Below are 18,897 nucleotides of genomic sequence, written 5' to 3'. Positions count from 1 at the left end.
TTTTGGTCAAGAAGGCCTTCTCAATCCCACAATGCTAGATTTTTTTTCACCTATTCCTGGAAGTATTTTGCTACAATATCTTACAGGTGCAGAAAACCCTTAAATTTTTACAATCACAATACCAAGAGTATACATTTACATAAGTTATGAATTGTTTTCACATACTTTGCTGAAAGGATCCAAAAGTCTTATAACAACCTAGAAACTAAGCAGAAGCACTATTATTCCCATTTTACAGATGAGGGAACTGAGTTCAGGCAAGCTACCGACACATGACCAAGAACAAAAAAGTGAAGGGCTCAACTTTGTATTCAAAGCATTTTCCACTATGACATACTGCCTTTTGAGACTATTATGAAAGACAATCTGTGAAAAGTGAGTAAACTTCATCTCTATTCCATCAAATATTTGGGAGGCCAGTGAAACATCCCAGTTAAACATTTCAGACTCTTCAGAGGGAAGCCAAACAATTTTTTCCTGTTTACATGGCTGCTTAAAATTAGAAAGGAACTCCACTGACATCTTTTCCAAACTTAAAAAACACTAGGTACAGCTAAAAGTCGTTTACTCAGCTGCTTAGCAGAGCCTGTGGGGGGGCTGCATTTAGGCTGCATCTCTGAGGCTGCCCCCACATGTATGTGTCACACCCCCCATTGGCAAATGACCCCCCATGACTGAGAGAACTGTGAGCAGGGAGATGGGGGGTGTTCGTGGAAAACAGCAAGAGGGGATTGCACGTCCAAAGCTTTGAAGTTAAGATGTAAAAAGACATAAAGACTGTTCTGGAAGGTGGTAGAAAATCCAATCCAGAAATAACATAGACATTATGAACAGCACTGTGGGAAAAGTAGCCCAGGTCCCAAAGGAAGCAGAGGATGTATTTACGTCCAGGGGTAGACATCAGGACCCAGTGGGAATTTCAGGGTGCTAGGACTTATCCCTGAGGAGAAGAGGAGCCGTTGAAGGAGCTTTTGCTCCTTTTGCTGGTCAGCTGTTCTCCAGGGCTTTTGAGATGCTATTGGCATCAGAAGTCCCAACGGAAAAAGTAAATCCATATTTTTAAGGCCACGTAACATGGAGTCAGATAAACCCAGCCTGATGTCAGAGTGAGCTACAGCCAATAGAAAGAGCGAAAATGAGCTCTTCATTTTTGGTTTGCTTGTTTTTAAATAGAGTTTATAATAAAGTAAATAGAGCTTATCACAAGGGAGGTGGGGGGTGGGACATAGGCCATCACCCAAAAATGGAAGAAGGAAACCGAAAGCAGAGAAAAGAGGAGAAGGCCATGAATCAAAGAGGGAGAACGTGAACTAAAAGTTCAACCTGGGGCAAAGGTGAAAGCAGTGATGAGAAGGATTGATGGCCAAAAGATGGAAGAATAAATTAAATCTATGGGGCTGTAGTTACAGCTATAGGGTTAGTGGGGGGGTGGAAGTGGGCAGAGGCAACCCCAAATTTCTATCCTGACTCTGCCACTGAATCGCTTTGAACCCTGAGTGATGCAGGTTCTCTGCCATGCTTTTCTGACTTGCAATGAGGATCCTGCCAGTTCTCACTGCCTAAGAGACCTGTGAGAAAAATAAACATGATATAACAGTTGAGCCCTGAACAAAAAACTCTCCATGGTCTAAAGGCAGGAGGCTGTCTTGCATTTAGATTTGTAGAGCTCTAATGCTGTGATCTTTCGGAAGGGAGGTGAGGTGTAGCCTGGACTCATAGTGACTTAAGAATAAGGGTCTGTTTCACTCTTCCAGTCTCTCAAGCCCTACACCACATTCCTTTCCCTGACTTCTCAAGACAGTCCTAAGAGGTAGGGGGTCCTTTTATGGCGTTTCTTCTACAGCTGAGGAAATGGAGCCCTAGAGAGGTTAAGCAAGTATCTCCTGGTCATACAGATAATCAGCACTTACAGTTGGAGCTCAAGCTATTAGCATATCTAAAAGGGAGAGTCCAGAAAAGCAGAGAGCACAGATTGGCACATGGAATGAGAATAAAAAGGGACCCAGATCTGCTGGGTACAGGAGGTCTGTTGAGAGGATCCAGGGCAGATATGAGGTTAGAATGGGGGCAACCTGTGAATGGGGTAAAAGATGCAAGCAGGAAGGGGTCTAGACCCCCAATGCCTGCTTTAGGGTCCCCTCTGGGGACCTTCTCAATCTCATCCTCCTATTTCTCCCAGGCAGAACACTGTGGTGGCCACAATGAGAACACAAGTGACATGCATTGACCTAGTCAGGATGAGGGTGAGGTCCTTTTAAAGAATTGCAGCCTTAAGGAATGATTTTTTTCTGACTCACCCTCAAAGCTTCCAATAGCACAGGTATTTAAGAAACACTATTTATGGCAAGTTACTAAAACTGTTCTGGTATGACCCACATCTATTTACTTTTCCTCAATGACACACAGCCCTAGGAGTCCACAGACACTGTAAATTTCATAGCCTCCAGAAAATGTATCTGATTGTGCCATGTGAAATGAAAACAGGGGTTCCCTTCAAAACTCACTTTAAAATGTGTCTTAGCCTGATAAAGAATACTAGGGCCTGGACAAAATTACCACCACCACTGGATTATTTGAATTTTCCTATTTGAGAGGACTGATGCGTGCACATCAGCAGACTATGAAAGAAAGCCCTGAAATAAGAGAAATAAAACTTTTTTCCCCCCTGAGTAAAACAAAATCAAATTTAACAGTCTTAAATGCAAACATAAAAACAAACAAAAAAAGCAAAAGAAAATTAACAGAACAACCCAAAATGTCAAGGCAGTTATAAAGAGAACTCTGAGGGTTAATCTTGAAAACTACAAATCAAAAGTTTTTGTTAATAGACAACTGTAAGAAGTACGTACTTTTCGGCTGAGTGTTCATCTGAAAGCAAAAAGAAATACAATGTCAAAGCAGTTGTGGCCTATTTTGTCCTCAACTAATTCAGAGACCTCGAGTTTCATGTCAAACATTCTTTTCATCTTCGAGGATGTGGCAATGCCATCCTCAGTGTTACCCCCAACTCTAAGGCATGACTTTCCTCATGCTGTGATCACCCTGGGCAAATGAAGTTATTAAGAATCAGTAAGACCAACAAAAGATTTCTAGAACTTTCCCAAAATTCACCCTGACCTGAGAATCGACTGACCAGCAAGCCACTCAAAAAGACTTGTAAAGTCACAGTTGGTGGTAAGATTGCCCTCAGGTGCTCCCTGCTGTCTCACAGCTTTGAAGGCACCTGCCCAGGCAGGTAATACTTCCTCAGGGCCATGAGGCAGGAAGCACCATCATGAAACATGATGGCCTGGAGGCATCCTCGGACCCTAGAGGCCAGACTTTGATCCTCCCTCGCAACCTGCACCCACTGAGGCCACATTGCCCTCGCCAAAGCATGGCTGTGTTCACTACGAATTGCTTTATTCTAGAAAAAAAAAACGTCTTGATAAGGTAGAATTTATAAGCAGATTTATGAAAAACTGTATAAAGGTGGCTCTGTGGTCTCATTCCTTTATTTCTTCATAACATACTCCTTTGCCATTTATGTGCTGGGACTTAATGGTAAATTAAGACACAAAATCACATTTTGTGCCCCAATGAACTGATTTTCAAACAGAACGCAGGTCAGATATCAGTCATTTCAGAACATTAGCTGGCAAAGCAAGGAGTTGTATGTTTTTCTTATGTCATGTATAGTATAAAGTAGATTATGCCTACACTTTACCACTTTAAAGATCTAAAAAGAATAGGATATTTGAAACAAAAACACAATAAACCAGGGCAAATAGGTACAGATATTTCTGTTAGTATGGATTCAAGTAATGAAAGTTAAGGAACATTGTCATGGTTTAACTGGTTGAGCTTTTATAGGTTTGATGCCACTTGAAATTACCCACTGATCATCTCAATGACTTTTACGGGTGTAAAGAAAAGGTCCAAGTGTCAAAGTGATCTTGATTCTGTAGGATGTTTGATCTTTAACCAAACAATCCAAATCACTTTGCTTTCAGTATGTTAAGAGAGTAAATCCTTATGTGATACTTCTACGTGACTGTTCTAAGTGGTTTTGCATATTTTAATTCTTCACAACCACTAAAAGAGCCAAGTACTATTGATATCATAACAGGTTTGCAAATGGGGAAACTAAGGCACAAAAAGGTTAACTAGCTTGCCAACAGTCACACAGCCAGTAAGAGCGGAGCTGGGATTTACACCCAGAGAATCTAGCTCTATTTGCACATAGAGAACCACACCAATGGTTCCACATCAGAGTCCCCTGGTGAGCTCGTTAATGACACAGATTGCTGGGCCAGAACTTCTGATTCAGCAGGTCTGGGTGGGCCCTGAGAATGCACTGTCTCACAAGTTTCTGGTGAACCTCTCACTTTGAGAGCCAGCATACTCTGTCCCTTAATTATGAGTGGTGTTACTCTCACTTAAGTTTGAAAGCAATTCACTCTCAAGATTTCTTGTTCCTCTCCCTAAACAACTGCCAACTAATGGTGGGCTGCATGACCAGTGAATTGCTTGACTGTCACAGAGACTGGCTTAAGTCTCAGAGAGTTATCAGGTTAGGCAAAGAATAAGAACCACAGGTCAGATCAATTCCAAAGTAGCAGTATTATTGGAAGGCTTGCTTTTATATATCACAGACGTGGAGAGAGAGAGAAGGGAGACCCTTACTTTATACAAATTTATGGCTACCTCACTGTCCTCTTTTGCCACAGAAACAAAATAATGTTCCCATATGCTGGGGTATAATTCAACCTATCCCACTGAACAAGCCCCAATTAAATGAGGAACTCTGCCACCTTTTTATTTTTGTGTGTTTTGCATGGGTAGGCACCAGGAATTGAACCCGGGTGCCCAGCATGGCAGGTGAGAACTCTGCCTGCTGAGCCACCATGGCCCACCCTATGCCACCTTTTAAATATGTTATATGTAAATCTTATGTTTCCATTCTCACCCTCACATTCTAGGTCCTTATCTGATGTGGAGAAATTTCTGTTAATAAGATAAGAATAATCTTATCTCCCCTAAAGCCTACCTGCCACCAAACTTGGACATGCTGGTCAAGAGACATAAAACACCAAAGCAATCTATTTCTGGGAATAAGAACTAATAATTAATAGGCATTATTTCCAGAAGTAGAAAGTGGATGAGCAGTTCCCAAAGAAGGGTGCCCCCCACCACCACTCCTTGACTTTCCCCAGGGAAAATTTGGCATTTCTTGAGTGCATAAGATTCTTCATAACATTCGTTCCTCTCTTCACATTCTCTTGTACATGGTGCTTACAGAAAGACAAGACATAATCTGTGGAGCAGGGCTTGGTAGCATCCTGAGTTTGTCTGTCTCTCTCTCTCTCTTTAATTTCAGGTAGATCATTCTAGGTATAAGGAATATGCACCTAACCTGGAAGCCAAAACTAGTTATATAACCTAAGCTGTAGGTCAGCTGTATTCTCTTTTCAGGGGCAAAGGAACAAATACTGAAATGTTCAGTCTTTGCCAGAGACCCGAATCGAGTGAGCCAGAGATTATCGGGCCCCAGGAACATTTCAGGGGTCCCTAAGGAGCAGCCCCATGAAAGCCAGATGGAAGAAGAGAACAGGTGTGGCTGGACACCGCAATAAAAGGCTTTGATTTTCCTCTACCCAAACCAGTCCTGGCTTTCTCAAATTTGCTTTTCTCTTCAGAGAAGAACTCAGTCTCAGGTATCTAAACAGGTTGAAGTTTTTATCCTCACTTCAAAGGGCCTCAGTGAAAATCCACCAGAAGTCACAGAGCAGTCAGTCAATAATTAATGCTTTTCTAAAGAAACTACTCTCCTAGATGCTAAAGTGAATTACTATTGGATCCAGGTCTTCTTTCCAGAATGATACCATTTCATTATGCATCAGCTATCAACATTTGTGGGGATTCATTATAAAGACTGGAAAATAAAAATAATTAAAATCCTAGACCTCAGACTCATACTTCTGGCCATAATGCTTCAAACTAACACTCCAACCAAGTGCAATTTTAGAACTTAAAAAAATAGATTAAAAAATAATAATCTGTTTGAAATCCTCTTAGAGCAACGGAGGCAGACAGTACTAGATGTATCAAGATCTCCAGAGAGAAGGGAAAGGCATTAAGGTGAGCCCTGTGTTTGTTATTGCCTTTTTTTTTTTTTTTTAGCTCAAGGCATTTGTCAATTTCTAGCATGAGGCAGAGACACCAAACAGAAAGCACCATCCTGAAGCTTGGAGCAACATCATTGACTGGGGACAAAAATTGGAGTTTAAGGTAATGGGGACCTAGAGGACTGCGGTCCCAGAGGAAAGGGGCTGCATAGCAGTGAGCTCATAAAAGTGATCTCATAAACGTTTGGGTTCACTTCTATGCCCTTTCATTCCTTTCCTCTATGACCTTGACTCCTCAAGTCCTGGCTGCCTTGAACTCCAATATTTCCATTTGAGGTATTTGCCAACTATTAAGTTGTGTGTGCATGGGGTGAGAAGCTGAGAAAACAAGTGGAAAGAAACTGCTTAGACACTGAAAGGCAAAGCAGGGTTTTTTGGCAGTCTCACAAAACTGGGGAATTAAAGATTAGAGTTCAGGGCCCACCAAGGAAGAGGGGCCCTGGTAAACACGCTGGACTTTCAGCTGAGAACTCAGCAGGGCTAAACTCTAGGAGAAAGGGAAAACCAGAAACAGATAAGCCTCAACAAACCCTGAAACCAGGCTTCAAGTGGAACAAAAAGAATGAGATGGTCTGCCCAAATTTTGTCTGCCTTCCAGAAGAAAATTAAATCCAGTTTGGAAGGGGATAATAGGATCTAGAACAGTTTTTCATAAATAAGGTCCAGAATGTAATTTTTAAAATATCAGGCATGTCAGGAAATAAACACAAATGAAGAAAAACCAAAGGAACAAATAGATAACAGAAAAAGACCCACAGGCTATCTAGTAGAAGAGTGATCAGATACAGCCTTTGAATCCAGCCTTCCATAAAAAGGATAATAAATTACAAGTTGGGCTTACTCCAAATATGTGAGGTTTGTTTAGCATTTGAAAATCATTTGATGTAGTGTATACTACAATAACACTATAAAATAGAAAAAGCATATGCTCATCCCAGTAGATTCTGAAAAAGCAAAAGTCCATACCAATTTTAAGGTCTTAGAAAGCTAGGGAATAGAGGAGAATCTCTATAACTGGACATGGAGTATCTACAAAAAAAAAAAATTACATCAAACATCATCCTTAATGGTGAAATACTGAAATTGTCCTCTGAGATTAGAAATCTGACAGGGATTGGAAGTGATTTCAACATTGTACAGATGCCCTAGTCAGTACAATAAAACAAGAAAAAAAGGAAACAGAAAGTATAAGAATTGGAAAGAAAGAAAAAAGACTGATGTTGTTTATAGATGACATGACTATTAGAATAATATGTGAATTTGCAAGACTCCTGGATACAGGATCCAGTATTTCCATATGTGAGCCACAATTAGACACCGACAATTTTTAAAAACTAATAATACCATTTAAATAGCATCAAAAGACTTCAGTACCTAGAAATAAAGTTAATAAAAATGTTTAGGATACAAAACCCCACAAAATATTATTGCAAAGAAGCTTTAAATAAATGGAGGAATATACCATGCTCTGGATTGTAATACTCAATAGGCGAGATGTCAATTCTTCCCAAATTGATGTCTAGGTTTAATGCATCTCCATCCAGGAACCCAGCAAGTTTGTTTTGTGGAAATTGAATGCTCTCATATAAATTGTAAAATTGGCTTGCCGATTTACCTGAGAATGCAAAGGATTCTCATACGTCCCAGAATATCTTGAAGAACAAATGTGAAAAACATACAGACCAACACCAAGTCTTATAATTAAAGTAATTTCAATGGTGTAGTTTGGTGCAAGAACAGAAAAATCAAACAATGGACTAGAATAAAGAGGCCGGAAACAAACCCACATAGATATGATCACCTGACTTATGACAAGGTGTCACTGAAGTGCATGGAAAAGGATGTTTTTGTTAAACAGGATTGGGTCAATCAAGTTTTTCTTTTAATATGCCTCTGGGCCAACTAATCTACTTCAGTGGCTTTTTTATGGTCTCAAAAATCTACTGCTGCTGTAGTTCAGCTCATCTGTGGAGCTCGAGACTTCTCTATCCCATTGTCTTTTGGGTATCCTTACTGTGACTCAAACATGCCCAAACCTGAACTCATCTCCATCCCTCCTTCCCCGATTTATGCCTATGTTCCCTTACTCAATGAATGACACAGAGCCGCAAACTAAAAATTCTGGAAAAGCATGTTTTACCCTTCAACACCTCTCTCTCAGAGGTGCTATATTCTATCTGTAAAATAGGTCATCATTTGTGAATTCTGTGAAAAATCTAACCGAAGCGGTATTTCAGTCTGGGATTATTAATGGGGACTCCACCTGTGTCAGTCTGAAGACATCCTTCCAGGTGTTGAAAAACAACTCTACAGCAGCACTGCCCTGCTTCTTTGGTTTTAGGTGCATATCTTCATATTCTAAGTATTTTGAAGTGAGGATGAAACATAGGAACCAAGTTTAAAAGCAAACAAAAAGCCTTGCCTGTTTCCTAACAGAGGAGTAAGTCGTGACACTGCAAGACTTGTATCAAGAAAGACTGAATTTTAAATTTGGTAATTAATTCTCACTTGAAACATCTTCTAAAAAGTCTGTACCAGATTAGAACACTGAAAATAAAAGTTACTTTGTACACAAAAGACAGGCCACCACTGTCGAGCAATGCAAGTGCCTAAACATTTAGGGTAGAACATGGATTTCAAAACTAGCATAGGCTGGTTCATAGGCATGTAGCCAAGTCATGCACCACACAGGAGCATCACTCAGATACGGAACATGCCTGTCTATCAAAATTCCTGGCTGGCAACACAACAAGCAAACGCACCACCCTCCCCCTGTCTACATGGGACATGACTCCCAGGGGTGTGGACCTTCCCGGTAACGTGGGACAGAAATCCTGAAATGAGCAAGACTCAGCATCAAGGGATTGAGAAAAACCCTAGAATGAGCTGAGACTCAGTATCAGGGATTGAGAAAACCTTCCCGACCAAAAGGGGGAAGAGTGAAATGAGACATGTGTCAATGGCTGAGAGATTCCAGAGTTGAGAGGTTATCCTGGAGGTTATTTTTATGCATTAAATAGATATCACCTTGTTAGTCAAGATGTAATGGAGAGGCTGGAGGGAACTGCCTGAAAATGTGGAGCTGTATTCCAGTAGCCATGTTTCTTGAAGATGACTGTATGATGATATAGCTTTCACAGTGTGACTGATTGTGGAAACCTTGTGTCTGATGCTCCCTTTATCTACCTCATTAACAGACAAGTAAAACATATGGAATAAAGATGAAAATTAGGGTGAACAAATGTTAAAATAAATTTAGAGTGAAATGCTGGTGATCGGTGGGAGGGAGGGGGGTATGGTATGTATGAGTTTTTTTCTGTTTTCTTTTTATTTCTTTTTCTGAATAGATGCAAATGTTCCAAGAAATGATCATGATGATGAATATGCAACTATGTGATGATATTGTGAATTACTGATTATATATGTAGAACGGAATGATCAAAAGTTACAAAGGTTTGCATTTGTTTGGTGTTTTTTGGTACTTAAAAAAAATTAATTAAAATAAAAATTCCTGGCTGCTTTCAAGAGATGTTCTTTAACTTCCAGGTATATGAAATTCAATTCAGAATAGTAAAAGTGTGCTTTAACCAAATAAGAAATGTAGATGAAACTAATATTCTTTAAAAGCTTCAAAATCATACTATCCATCTAAAGGTCTATGGTACATGGTATGAAAAGCCACACACCACCATGATGCAATTATGTATGAATTTATGACCAAAAGTTATTCAAAGAAATCTTTACACTCTCCAAGTATGGAAATGGCTTAGTGTCTGTAAGTAGAAGCATGCATGATACTATGAATAAATAAAACAACTTTTAAGTAAATTTATTCTAGTCTTTCTCTCCTTCCACCTCCCTCCTCTGGATAAACTGCTAATAGATCAATGATGTACCTTATACTTGATTTTACAATTATGGAGAGATAGGATTTATTGTCATTGAATATATAAGCAACAAAAAACAGGCCAAACCTCTTATCCTTTCTTTATGTTATGAGAAATTAAAAGAGGATTTTCTCCTATGACCAAAAAAGCTTTGGGGATCTTATCCTTCTAAAGAGCCAGCAGGATTATGGAATGTCCAAGTGTTCCTGGGGCTGAGGGAGGGGGAGGGGGGAGGGCCCTGTCTTTGGGTAGATGCCCATCGTGGTAGGAGTGCCGTCTCTTTTGGCACAGGCTAACATCTCTCTTCCCTTCTCCTCCAGGTTCCTCACCTCAGAGGTCTGGGCCTTCTCCAGCACAGAGAGGCTTAGGAATCAGTCTAACTTGGGGGTTCTTTTAGAGCTCAACCCTCCCCTAGGCCCAGGGTTAGAGTCGCCCCTGTTCTGGGACTAGCGGTGGGGGCACTAGTGGAGGGTGGGTATTTGTGCTCTCCAGAGAAGTCTCGGAAAGAAAAGGTTCCCCATGTCCCCATGCTGGTGGGGTCACAGGACAGAGTGTGACTTGGGTCTGACCTCTGGTTCAAGTCCTGCCTGGTGGTGACAATACTGAGATAAAGGTAAACAAATTGCAAGGTTCTGGAGAAGTTACCGAAATTTGTCAATTTCAGCTGCAAAAAAAACAGAGTGATGATAATTCCATCTACACTCTTGAGCTGTTGCTGACTGGGTCATATAAATGTCAGCTTTCTATCTCTTAGTTCTGAGACAAATCCCAAACTAAACCACTCTCTGGGGTCAGAGGAGCAGGCTGCCATGATATTTATGCTTTATATTTTCACTGGCTTTATTAATTTAAAAGCCCTTTTGTCTACTCTGATTTTATTTGCTTATAAAACCCCACAAAGCAGAGAGGATGTGCATCATGACTCCCAATTTATAGATGAGAAACAGATTCTCCTCCAAGGTGTCCAGATGGGTGGCAAACCCATTCTTCTAGTCCAGCTAGGGAAAAAGGGATGAGGTTTGCAAACAGCAGTGCTCCACCAAGAGAAAGAGTATTCTGGTCATAGTGATGTGAATTTCTTCATTCCTATTCTGCTTTTTAGAGGGCTCAAGGTATGTGGTAAAGGTTTTCTGCCAGAAGTCTCAAAAGCCAAATTATCAGGGTCTGAATTCTAACTTATTTTCACCACCAACAGAACGGTCTCACTTTCATCCCAACGGAAGCATCCTTGAGATGTTTGCCTCACAGCTAAGGGGGCAAGGCCACGGCTTCACTGCTTACCTCTTCTGGAACTTCACCTTTATCTTAAGACTGTTCCCACTGCACGGTGCTGACTCTGGGGAAGCATAGCAGACTACAGGAGAGGCGTTACCTAGACTGGGCAAAATTCATATGCACCACGTTTCATCCTCTACAAGGGAGCTTCAATCTGCCCTATCTATCTGGAGGGATCACGGTTAAATCCTAAAGAGAAAATCTATGCGAAGATATTTTCCAAACTCTAAGTACTACATAAATGCAAATTTTGTGCCAGTGTTATCATAAAGACATCACAATTTGTAGAACGGAACTCACTTTAAAATGTAGAAGCCACACACAGCTTTCAAAATATATTCTTTATGGTGAATGTAAGGAGCGTTCCACGCCTTGACTGCTCACTTCTGGTTTGGTGGGCTTCCTCCAACCTATAGGTTGTTTTCCATCTTTTTATGACTTAGATCTGCTTTACGTGCTCATGCTCAGGCTCAAGGATCAAATTCTTCCCTGTTCCTACTAAAGCACCATCTACCCGGATTTCTGAACTTACCTTGTCCAGTGCTCTCTTATCAGTCAAAGCAGAATGGCTCTGCTGCATTCACAGCAAAGGCCTGTCCTCTCAGAACTCTTCCTGACCCTCCCTGGGTCAGGTTTCCTAGCTAGAGAGGCTCAACACATAACTCCTACTTCAGCTGAGTGTGTGACTCAGCATTTAATAACCTGACATTTTACTTTCCTTTCTCCAAGAAGCCAACTCTTTTGCAACACAGATATTTCCTAAATTAAGGGAATTCATCAAGTACTATCAATTTTACTTAAACACAGATTAGACAAATAAGCTTCTTCACAAGCCTAAAGAATCTCTTTAGGTGCCCAAGACGGTACAGATGGGGAAATCAAACTCTTGCCCCAGAAAGGATTCGTGCGGTTCCTTCCATCTGGAGGGCCTTCGGAAGAACAGCAGTTGACGGCAGGAGGCCTGGGCTCCTGGCCCACTGATAAGAAAAGAAAATCTCCTCCCTGACAGTCTGCAACCCTTCAAGAGCATGAAATTCTCCCAGCTCTCCCAGTATTTCCCCCTCTCCCCTTGCACAAAAATTAAACACCTCCAATCGCCAAATACAGTCATCCTAGAAGGCAGAGAAACAACTGTCTGCTTTGACAGAGTCAAAGGCCGGGACAGTTTGGGATTTTGTTTTCCAGACTCACTGCTGGCCCAAAGGAAGTGTGACACCGCCATCTTAGGCACGAGACAGCTGTTCTTTTTTGGCTGGAATTCAGTCTAAACCTTAGGAATGCTCTGCTAGCTCCTTTTTTTTTTTTTTTCTAAACGCCACAGTCAAAAAACTGCCTAGCTAGTGTTTTTGCCATAAGGATTTTCCTACAAGATAGAGAAAACCATGTATTGCAAACAAATCTCTGAGCGAAAAAGGTATCAGTAAGTTATTTCTGCCAGAGAAACATCATGGAGTAAATAATTTGGCAGACTGAAATCAAGGGCTACCGCAGTTCCAAAGAATCATTCCATACCCATTCTCTTTGAAGGATCAAAAGAAGAAAAGGAAGGCATGAATATTTTGTTGGGGTTTTTAATGAGCGAGGTCTTCAACAGCCAAATCCCTGAGTGAATATATTTTCATTTAGGAGTGAAAGTCAGACATCAGAAAGCTTCCCTTTCATTTCAAGATTTACTATATTATAAAGACGCCACAGTGGCTTGATTCTACTTACTCACATCCAGCTAAAAATTTGCAGACAATCATCAGTGTGTGTGTGTAAAACACCAAAATTGTAGGGGGGGAGCACAGTGGGTAAAAAATATATACAGTAGATGAAAAATATACATAATATTAAATATATGTACATAGCACATAAAAAATAAGATAAAGGAAACATTGAAAAAAACAACACAAAACCATAACATGTCTCCAAAGCCTAATATCTGTCCTTCCTCCTTCTCCGCCCCATTAATGACTTAAATATACACATGTGCTGTATGCTGACAGTCTTCAAACTAAAACAAATCTCTGAAGAGACAGCACTGTTCATTATCGTTTTAATGTGCTTATTTGTGAAGGACCCATGCACCGATCCATTAAGTTTAGGAGAAACCAGAGTCACTCCTAAACTTTGGAAATTTGTAGAAAGCTAGTAGACTTTCAAGACCCAAAGGAAGAATCTTATCTTTGCTTTATGAAACCAAAGCTAGTGAATCCCTTGTAAAGTATGTAAATGTGGGGGGGGGGGGGGTCTCTGTATTTAAATCCTGTTATTTTTATCTTCATATCCACCATAAGTTTTTACACTATCAAATCATATGCTGAATTTCCACCATGTACATCCTCACAGCGATGTGGCAATGCTAACATATTGTGCATCCTGTATCGGATTCATGCCGAATTACTAAACTGACCCCAAAAGGCTAAGCAAAATTCAAGATTATTTGGCTTATTTTTTTGTGTACTGTAGGTTTGAACTAACTGCTGCCAAACTTCAGCCCTCGCGCCCTCCTATCCTTCAACAATCAGTCCACGAACGTTTTCCTTTTTGCTAGGCAGTCCATAAATATACACCATCGCAGCTCTTTTGTAAAAGGATTTGGCCTCATTTCAGGATACAATAATAATATAGGTATATAGAAAAAGACTTTTATTCCCTTATATTCAAAGGATAAAATAACACATTCAAGACATATGCTTCCAGGTACTCACTCAAAGATAAATGCGTATGTTATATGCACAGATACATGGCGTTTTATTTGCTGGAGTTAGTAGCATTTGGAAGCATCCTTATACAACTTTCATATGTGTACTTATTTTAGCCACCCTCCCCTATCATTTGAATGTGGGGACTAAACAATAGTGGGAAACTTACTGCCAGTCAGTTATATAGTTCTCTGATCACAAAGGATGCTTAATAAATACTGTTCACTGGCTTGCTAAGGGGGCTAGAAAACAACATTTGGAAAATCTTCAACTTCAGAGCAAAAAATTCTTCTTGCCAGCTAAGCATTCCCATTTGGAACAAACACCCCTTCACCTTCACAGGCTGCCCCTGCACTCCACATCCCCTTCCACAGACGTACTTGAGGTTATAGGATGACAGGTGAGAAGCGGGGGCTTCCTTGAGTCTTCTTACCTGTTCTGCTGCTCCTGTAAGACTTGATAAATGCTGATAAGAAAAGTTTGGTTTTTAAAACTCCCCATAACACAGTCCTTGTAGATTCGGAATTCTGCAGCCGTCACCGCCTCGCCCTCAGGAATCTGGGACAAGTTGAACTTGAACTCTTTGTGGTGTCGCTGGCGAGGGGAGAACTCCTTGTCGTACTCCACTACAAGATTAAACGAGAGAGAGTGACAACTATTGTTACTGGACTAAGTGCCAAGGGCTCACCTCCTGAAAGTTTCCCCATTTTACTTTGTAAGTGGATTACCAGTTTTCCTTAGCAAGTTCAGGGGCAGGGAGAAGGACACTGGTGATGCGGTCGACAGGATTAGGGGAAAATCCTTTATTTGATCCAAGGATTAAATAAAATCAAGAGATTTTAGTTAGTTTAAATACTTTTGTTTAAATGCATAAAAGCAACTTATTTAAACTCTTAGCTTCAGGATTCTGCAAAGCAGGAATAATGAGGCTTCCCGGGAGTGCTGTAAGAATTAATGAAATAATGAACACAAATGCATCAGACAACCCTGGTCCCCATGATTCCTGGCTAGCCCCCTTTCCTTCCCGCCTCTTTTCCTCTCTCTGGTCCATCTCTCATCATCTATAGCTGATGGGAACAGTGGTTGCCAATGAGGGACATTTATCTGGTAGGGGTCTGAAGTGGGTTTCACCTGGGTTTGAAGCTTGAAGGGTTCTCAAATTTTGACTGCTATTCTGTGTAAATTTTTGCAGCGTGGTTAAAAGATTAAAGCTTCATAGAAAATGCTGCTCTGACCGATATGCTTTCCTCCCCCAAATGATGGAATCCCAGGGCTGAGAGATTCCAAGGGAGGAAGCCTCAGCATCTGAAGCAGCTTGAACCTCCATTTTATCTACTTATACAACCCAAATACAGAAAAGAGATCTGGAAGTAAATCACAAATGGCACAGTTTACCATTTCCTAGTGGTTTAAACTGGGGGAGAAATGGAAATAAGATTGAATCTATTTTTTTTTAATAAAATCCTTTTCCTGCATGACAATACATTATAGAAAACTGCATTTACTGATGATCATTTTTCAGAGTCAAATTTGAGCTGCCTATATAAAGTCCTTTGTGAGAGAAATGATATCAAACCTTGGATGTTTAACTCATAATCTTTGTGAAAGGAAGACAGGAATGCTCCGTTTCCCACCAGAAATGCTTTATTGTTTTCCCCGAGCTAGGAAATGGTTCTGCCCTGTTATTGCTGCTAGTTTTTTCCTAATGGCAACCACAATAAAATCTCATGAACAAATTAATCCTTTATGGCAGAGTTTTCCCAGGGTTTGTGGGTAGAGAAAGTAACAGATTACGTGCCACCTCCAACTTCCCATTTTCTCCCACATGGATTGTTCTCTATAATCACCAGAGAAAAGTGTTGGAGATCTTAGCTTCATTTATAAAAAAAAAGCCAGTAAGTTTTTAGAAGACCCTAAGTTCCTCAATGGCATTTGCAGGAACTAAGGAAAATTAAGACATCTTAGGTACAAAGCTTCAAATAAAGAATTTCTGAAACAGCCTGTGACTCTGCAACCAGTCTTTTAGGTTCAAGTGATCTCTCTTTGTATTTTGGGGATAAAAAAAAAAAAACAAGCTTTGGCTTGAATATCAGTAAAAGGAGCTGCAACTAGAAAGTAAATCATGGGTCAGTCTCAACAAGGGAGCTGGTTTTCTGATTAACGACGAAGCCTGAAAAGCAATATTGTTGGCAAGTTCACCCAAGGATACCCACACACGATGGTATCACTTTCCCTTAAAACTGATCTGCCTTTTGTGTCTGATTTGTTATCACTGTTGGGTAAAAAGTGAATCAACTCTGATTTCCCAAAGAGACGTTCTGAAAAACAGTCATGTGGTCTTTCCAGAGGATCCTTTGGGAGCTTAATTTTAATTTGGCTAAATGAAAATGAGTTCTGAAAATTCACTTGAGATTCACTCTCAATGTCTGTCGATATAAACAACAATCAAAATGGAAAAACATGGACATAAAGGAAGACATAAGATGCTAATTTAAGACATTTCAGTCATAGTTGCAGAGAAAGGGAACAGGAATTTTAATAAGTGAGAAGTATGGCAGCTAGTATTTGACATGAACCCCTGTTCCTCAAATGACCCATACCTCCCATATATATTAAGCCCTTGTTGGGGGGCCTCACCTAGTTGGCTCTAGGTGGGCTGTACCCAACTGAGGTCAATAGAATACAACAGAAGTGACATAGTACCACTTCTGGGGCTAGGTCAGGAGATGCTTGGAACTTCCTTCTGCTTAGGTATCTTAGAACACTCATCTGGGGAAAAACAACTACCAAGTAAAACGCTGGCTGCCTGGAAACTGCCATGCTGTGAGGAAGCTCAATCTACCTAGAGGAGCTGCAACCACCTCAGTTAATATACCAGCCATGTGACAAAGAAGCCAGCTTAGACCTGGAGCCCAGCAAAGCCACTGGAAAATGCCAGCCGCAGCTACAATCAGACTGCAATTGCTGAAGAGTCACAGAGCAAGAGACACTCAGCCCAGCCTTCCCATGTATTAGCATGGGAAGATGAGAGATGGTGATATGTGGTCGTTTTACACTACTGTGTTTTGGGTTGTCTGTTACAAAGTAACATAACTAACCCAAGAAGAGGAAGAGAAGAGGAAGAGAGATCATTAAAGTTTAGCCTGAAACTCCTTTCTCCCTCACTCACTGACCTACAATTGAAGTTACATGATATATTTGCTAACAACTCATAAAAGGATATAGGAGATAAATTAAGTCATTGCCTACATTTGCATTTGAAGACCACTATGACAAAATAGTGATGATTCCAATGAGCTTAGCAATTCCCTCTTCAACTAGGATGAATATGATTCTAGGATCCCTAATATCAGACAACTCAGGGGATATGAGAAGGACAGAAAAGAGAAAGAAATGAGCTTTGAATTCAGCCCTCAGAACCTATTTTGGAGCCCCTAGCATTTGGCTTATCCACCTGGCAGTGCATGTGTGATGTATAATTAACTAGTAGCCAAGAATACTGATGAAATGTCAAACCGCCAAACTGGTTTTGAATTCCCACCCCCCCTTTTTGTTAACTGTGTGATCCTGAGCAAGATATTAGTCAGTGTTCGATGTTAATTAAATGGGAATAACATTTCTGATGATTAAGCCAGGCAATCTATGCAGAATACTGAATGGCACATAGTAAGAGCTCAATAATGATTAGACCTGTTCATTTAGCTGTTATTTGAGAACCTACCTCCTCTGAGAATATGAGCACATCTTCACTGAGTAGCTCCAATCTACTAGGGTCTATTGATAGGGCTGACTAATATTCCCTTTAAATTACTTTTTTAAATCAGAGAAGTACATTCTGTACAAAGGGTAACAAGTGAAATCATTGTACTAAGTATAAGCTTTGGTGTTTGGCTATTAAACACAGTGCAGTGTTTTCTGAGACAATGAGTCCTAGAACTTTTTATTTCAAGGACCAAACATTTTTTAAAATGATTATTTATTCAAGGTCAGCTAATTTTACTATTTTTCTTTTTTTTTTAGGACAATAAAACAAACTGCATCTTTTTATCTCTGATTTCATTTCTAAAGTTCCTTTAAACACCAAAAATATAGGAAGCACATAATTGAAGAATAGAACACAATCCTCTATATAAATTTAGCTTTATTAAAAAAAAGCTTGCTCTCTTCTCTCATTTTGCCACAGATGGCACCAACTGAATTCATACCATAGAACCTTGTGTGATCCAAGTTATATTGACTCTTGGAATACGTTCAAGAGAGTTCCTTCTCTTTTTCTTTAAGTAATGATCTCTTCCTTGAGAATTTGGCAGAAAGTATCTGTAAGATCATCTGGACTTGGTGTTTTCTTTTGGGGAAGATTTTTAATTACTCATTCATTTTTCTTTAAGTGTATAGGAACATTCAGGCTATATATTTCTTTGTAAAAGTCATTACATATAATTCATATTTTCCAGGAGTATGACAGATTGGCTTAATTTTTCAAATTTATTGCCATAAAGTTTTCATAGTATTCTCTTATTATTTAATCTGTCTTATCAATGGTTATTTCTCCTTTTTTCATCCTAATATTATTTTTTGTGCTTCTCTTTCTCTTGATTCACCTTCCTAGAGGTAATTTCCTTTTTTCCCCCCTCATTATTGTTTAATTTGATCATCATAAAGATTTTAATATAGGTATTTTTAATAGTATTCTACTAAATCTGAATTATTTCAATTAAAGTCATCTAGAGAAGATAGCACCTATTTCAACTACAATATAAAAGCGAAAAGAAAGCGGGGAAAGGGAGAGAAAGTGATTGACCAATCTTTCTATTTAATATATTTATTTAAAAAGTGATCACATTCATTATTCTCTCACCAACTGGACTCTCTGGTTAATTT

The 18,897-nt window shown here is 39.9% G+C and overlaps 1 protein-coding gene across 4 annotated transcripts in view; it reads right to left on the bottom strand.

The window, feature by feature from the left end:
• BMP6 (bone morphogenetic protein 6) overlaps positions 1 to 18,897 on the bottom strand; it is a 164,926-nt gene that overhangs the window by 16,915 nt on the left and 129,114 nt on the right. For all 4 annotated transcript variants that reach the window (XM_077144088.1, XM_077144090.1, XM_077144089.1 and 1 more), the window contains exon 2: positions 14,450 to 14,642. In XM_077144088.1, the coding sequence (XP_077000203.1) occupies positions 14,450 to 14,642 (193 nt within the window). The remainder of the gene's footprint in view (positions 1 to 14,449; positions 14,643 to 18,897) is intronic.

Source organism: Tamandua tetradactyla, chromosome 25 (genome assembly GCF_023851605.1).
Source record: "Tamandua tetradactyla isolate mTamTet1 chromosome 25, mTamTet1.pri, whole genome shotgun sequence".
NCBI lineage: Eukaryota > Metazoa > Chordata > Mammalia > Pilosa > Myrmecophagidae > Tamandua > Tamandua tetradactyla.
The sequence above is the reverse complement of the archived record's forward strand: the minus strand, read 5'-3'. Positions and strand labels throughout refer to the sequence as shown.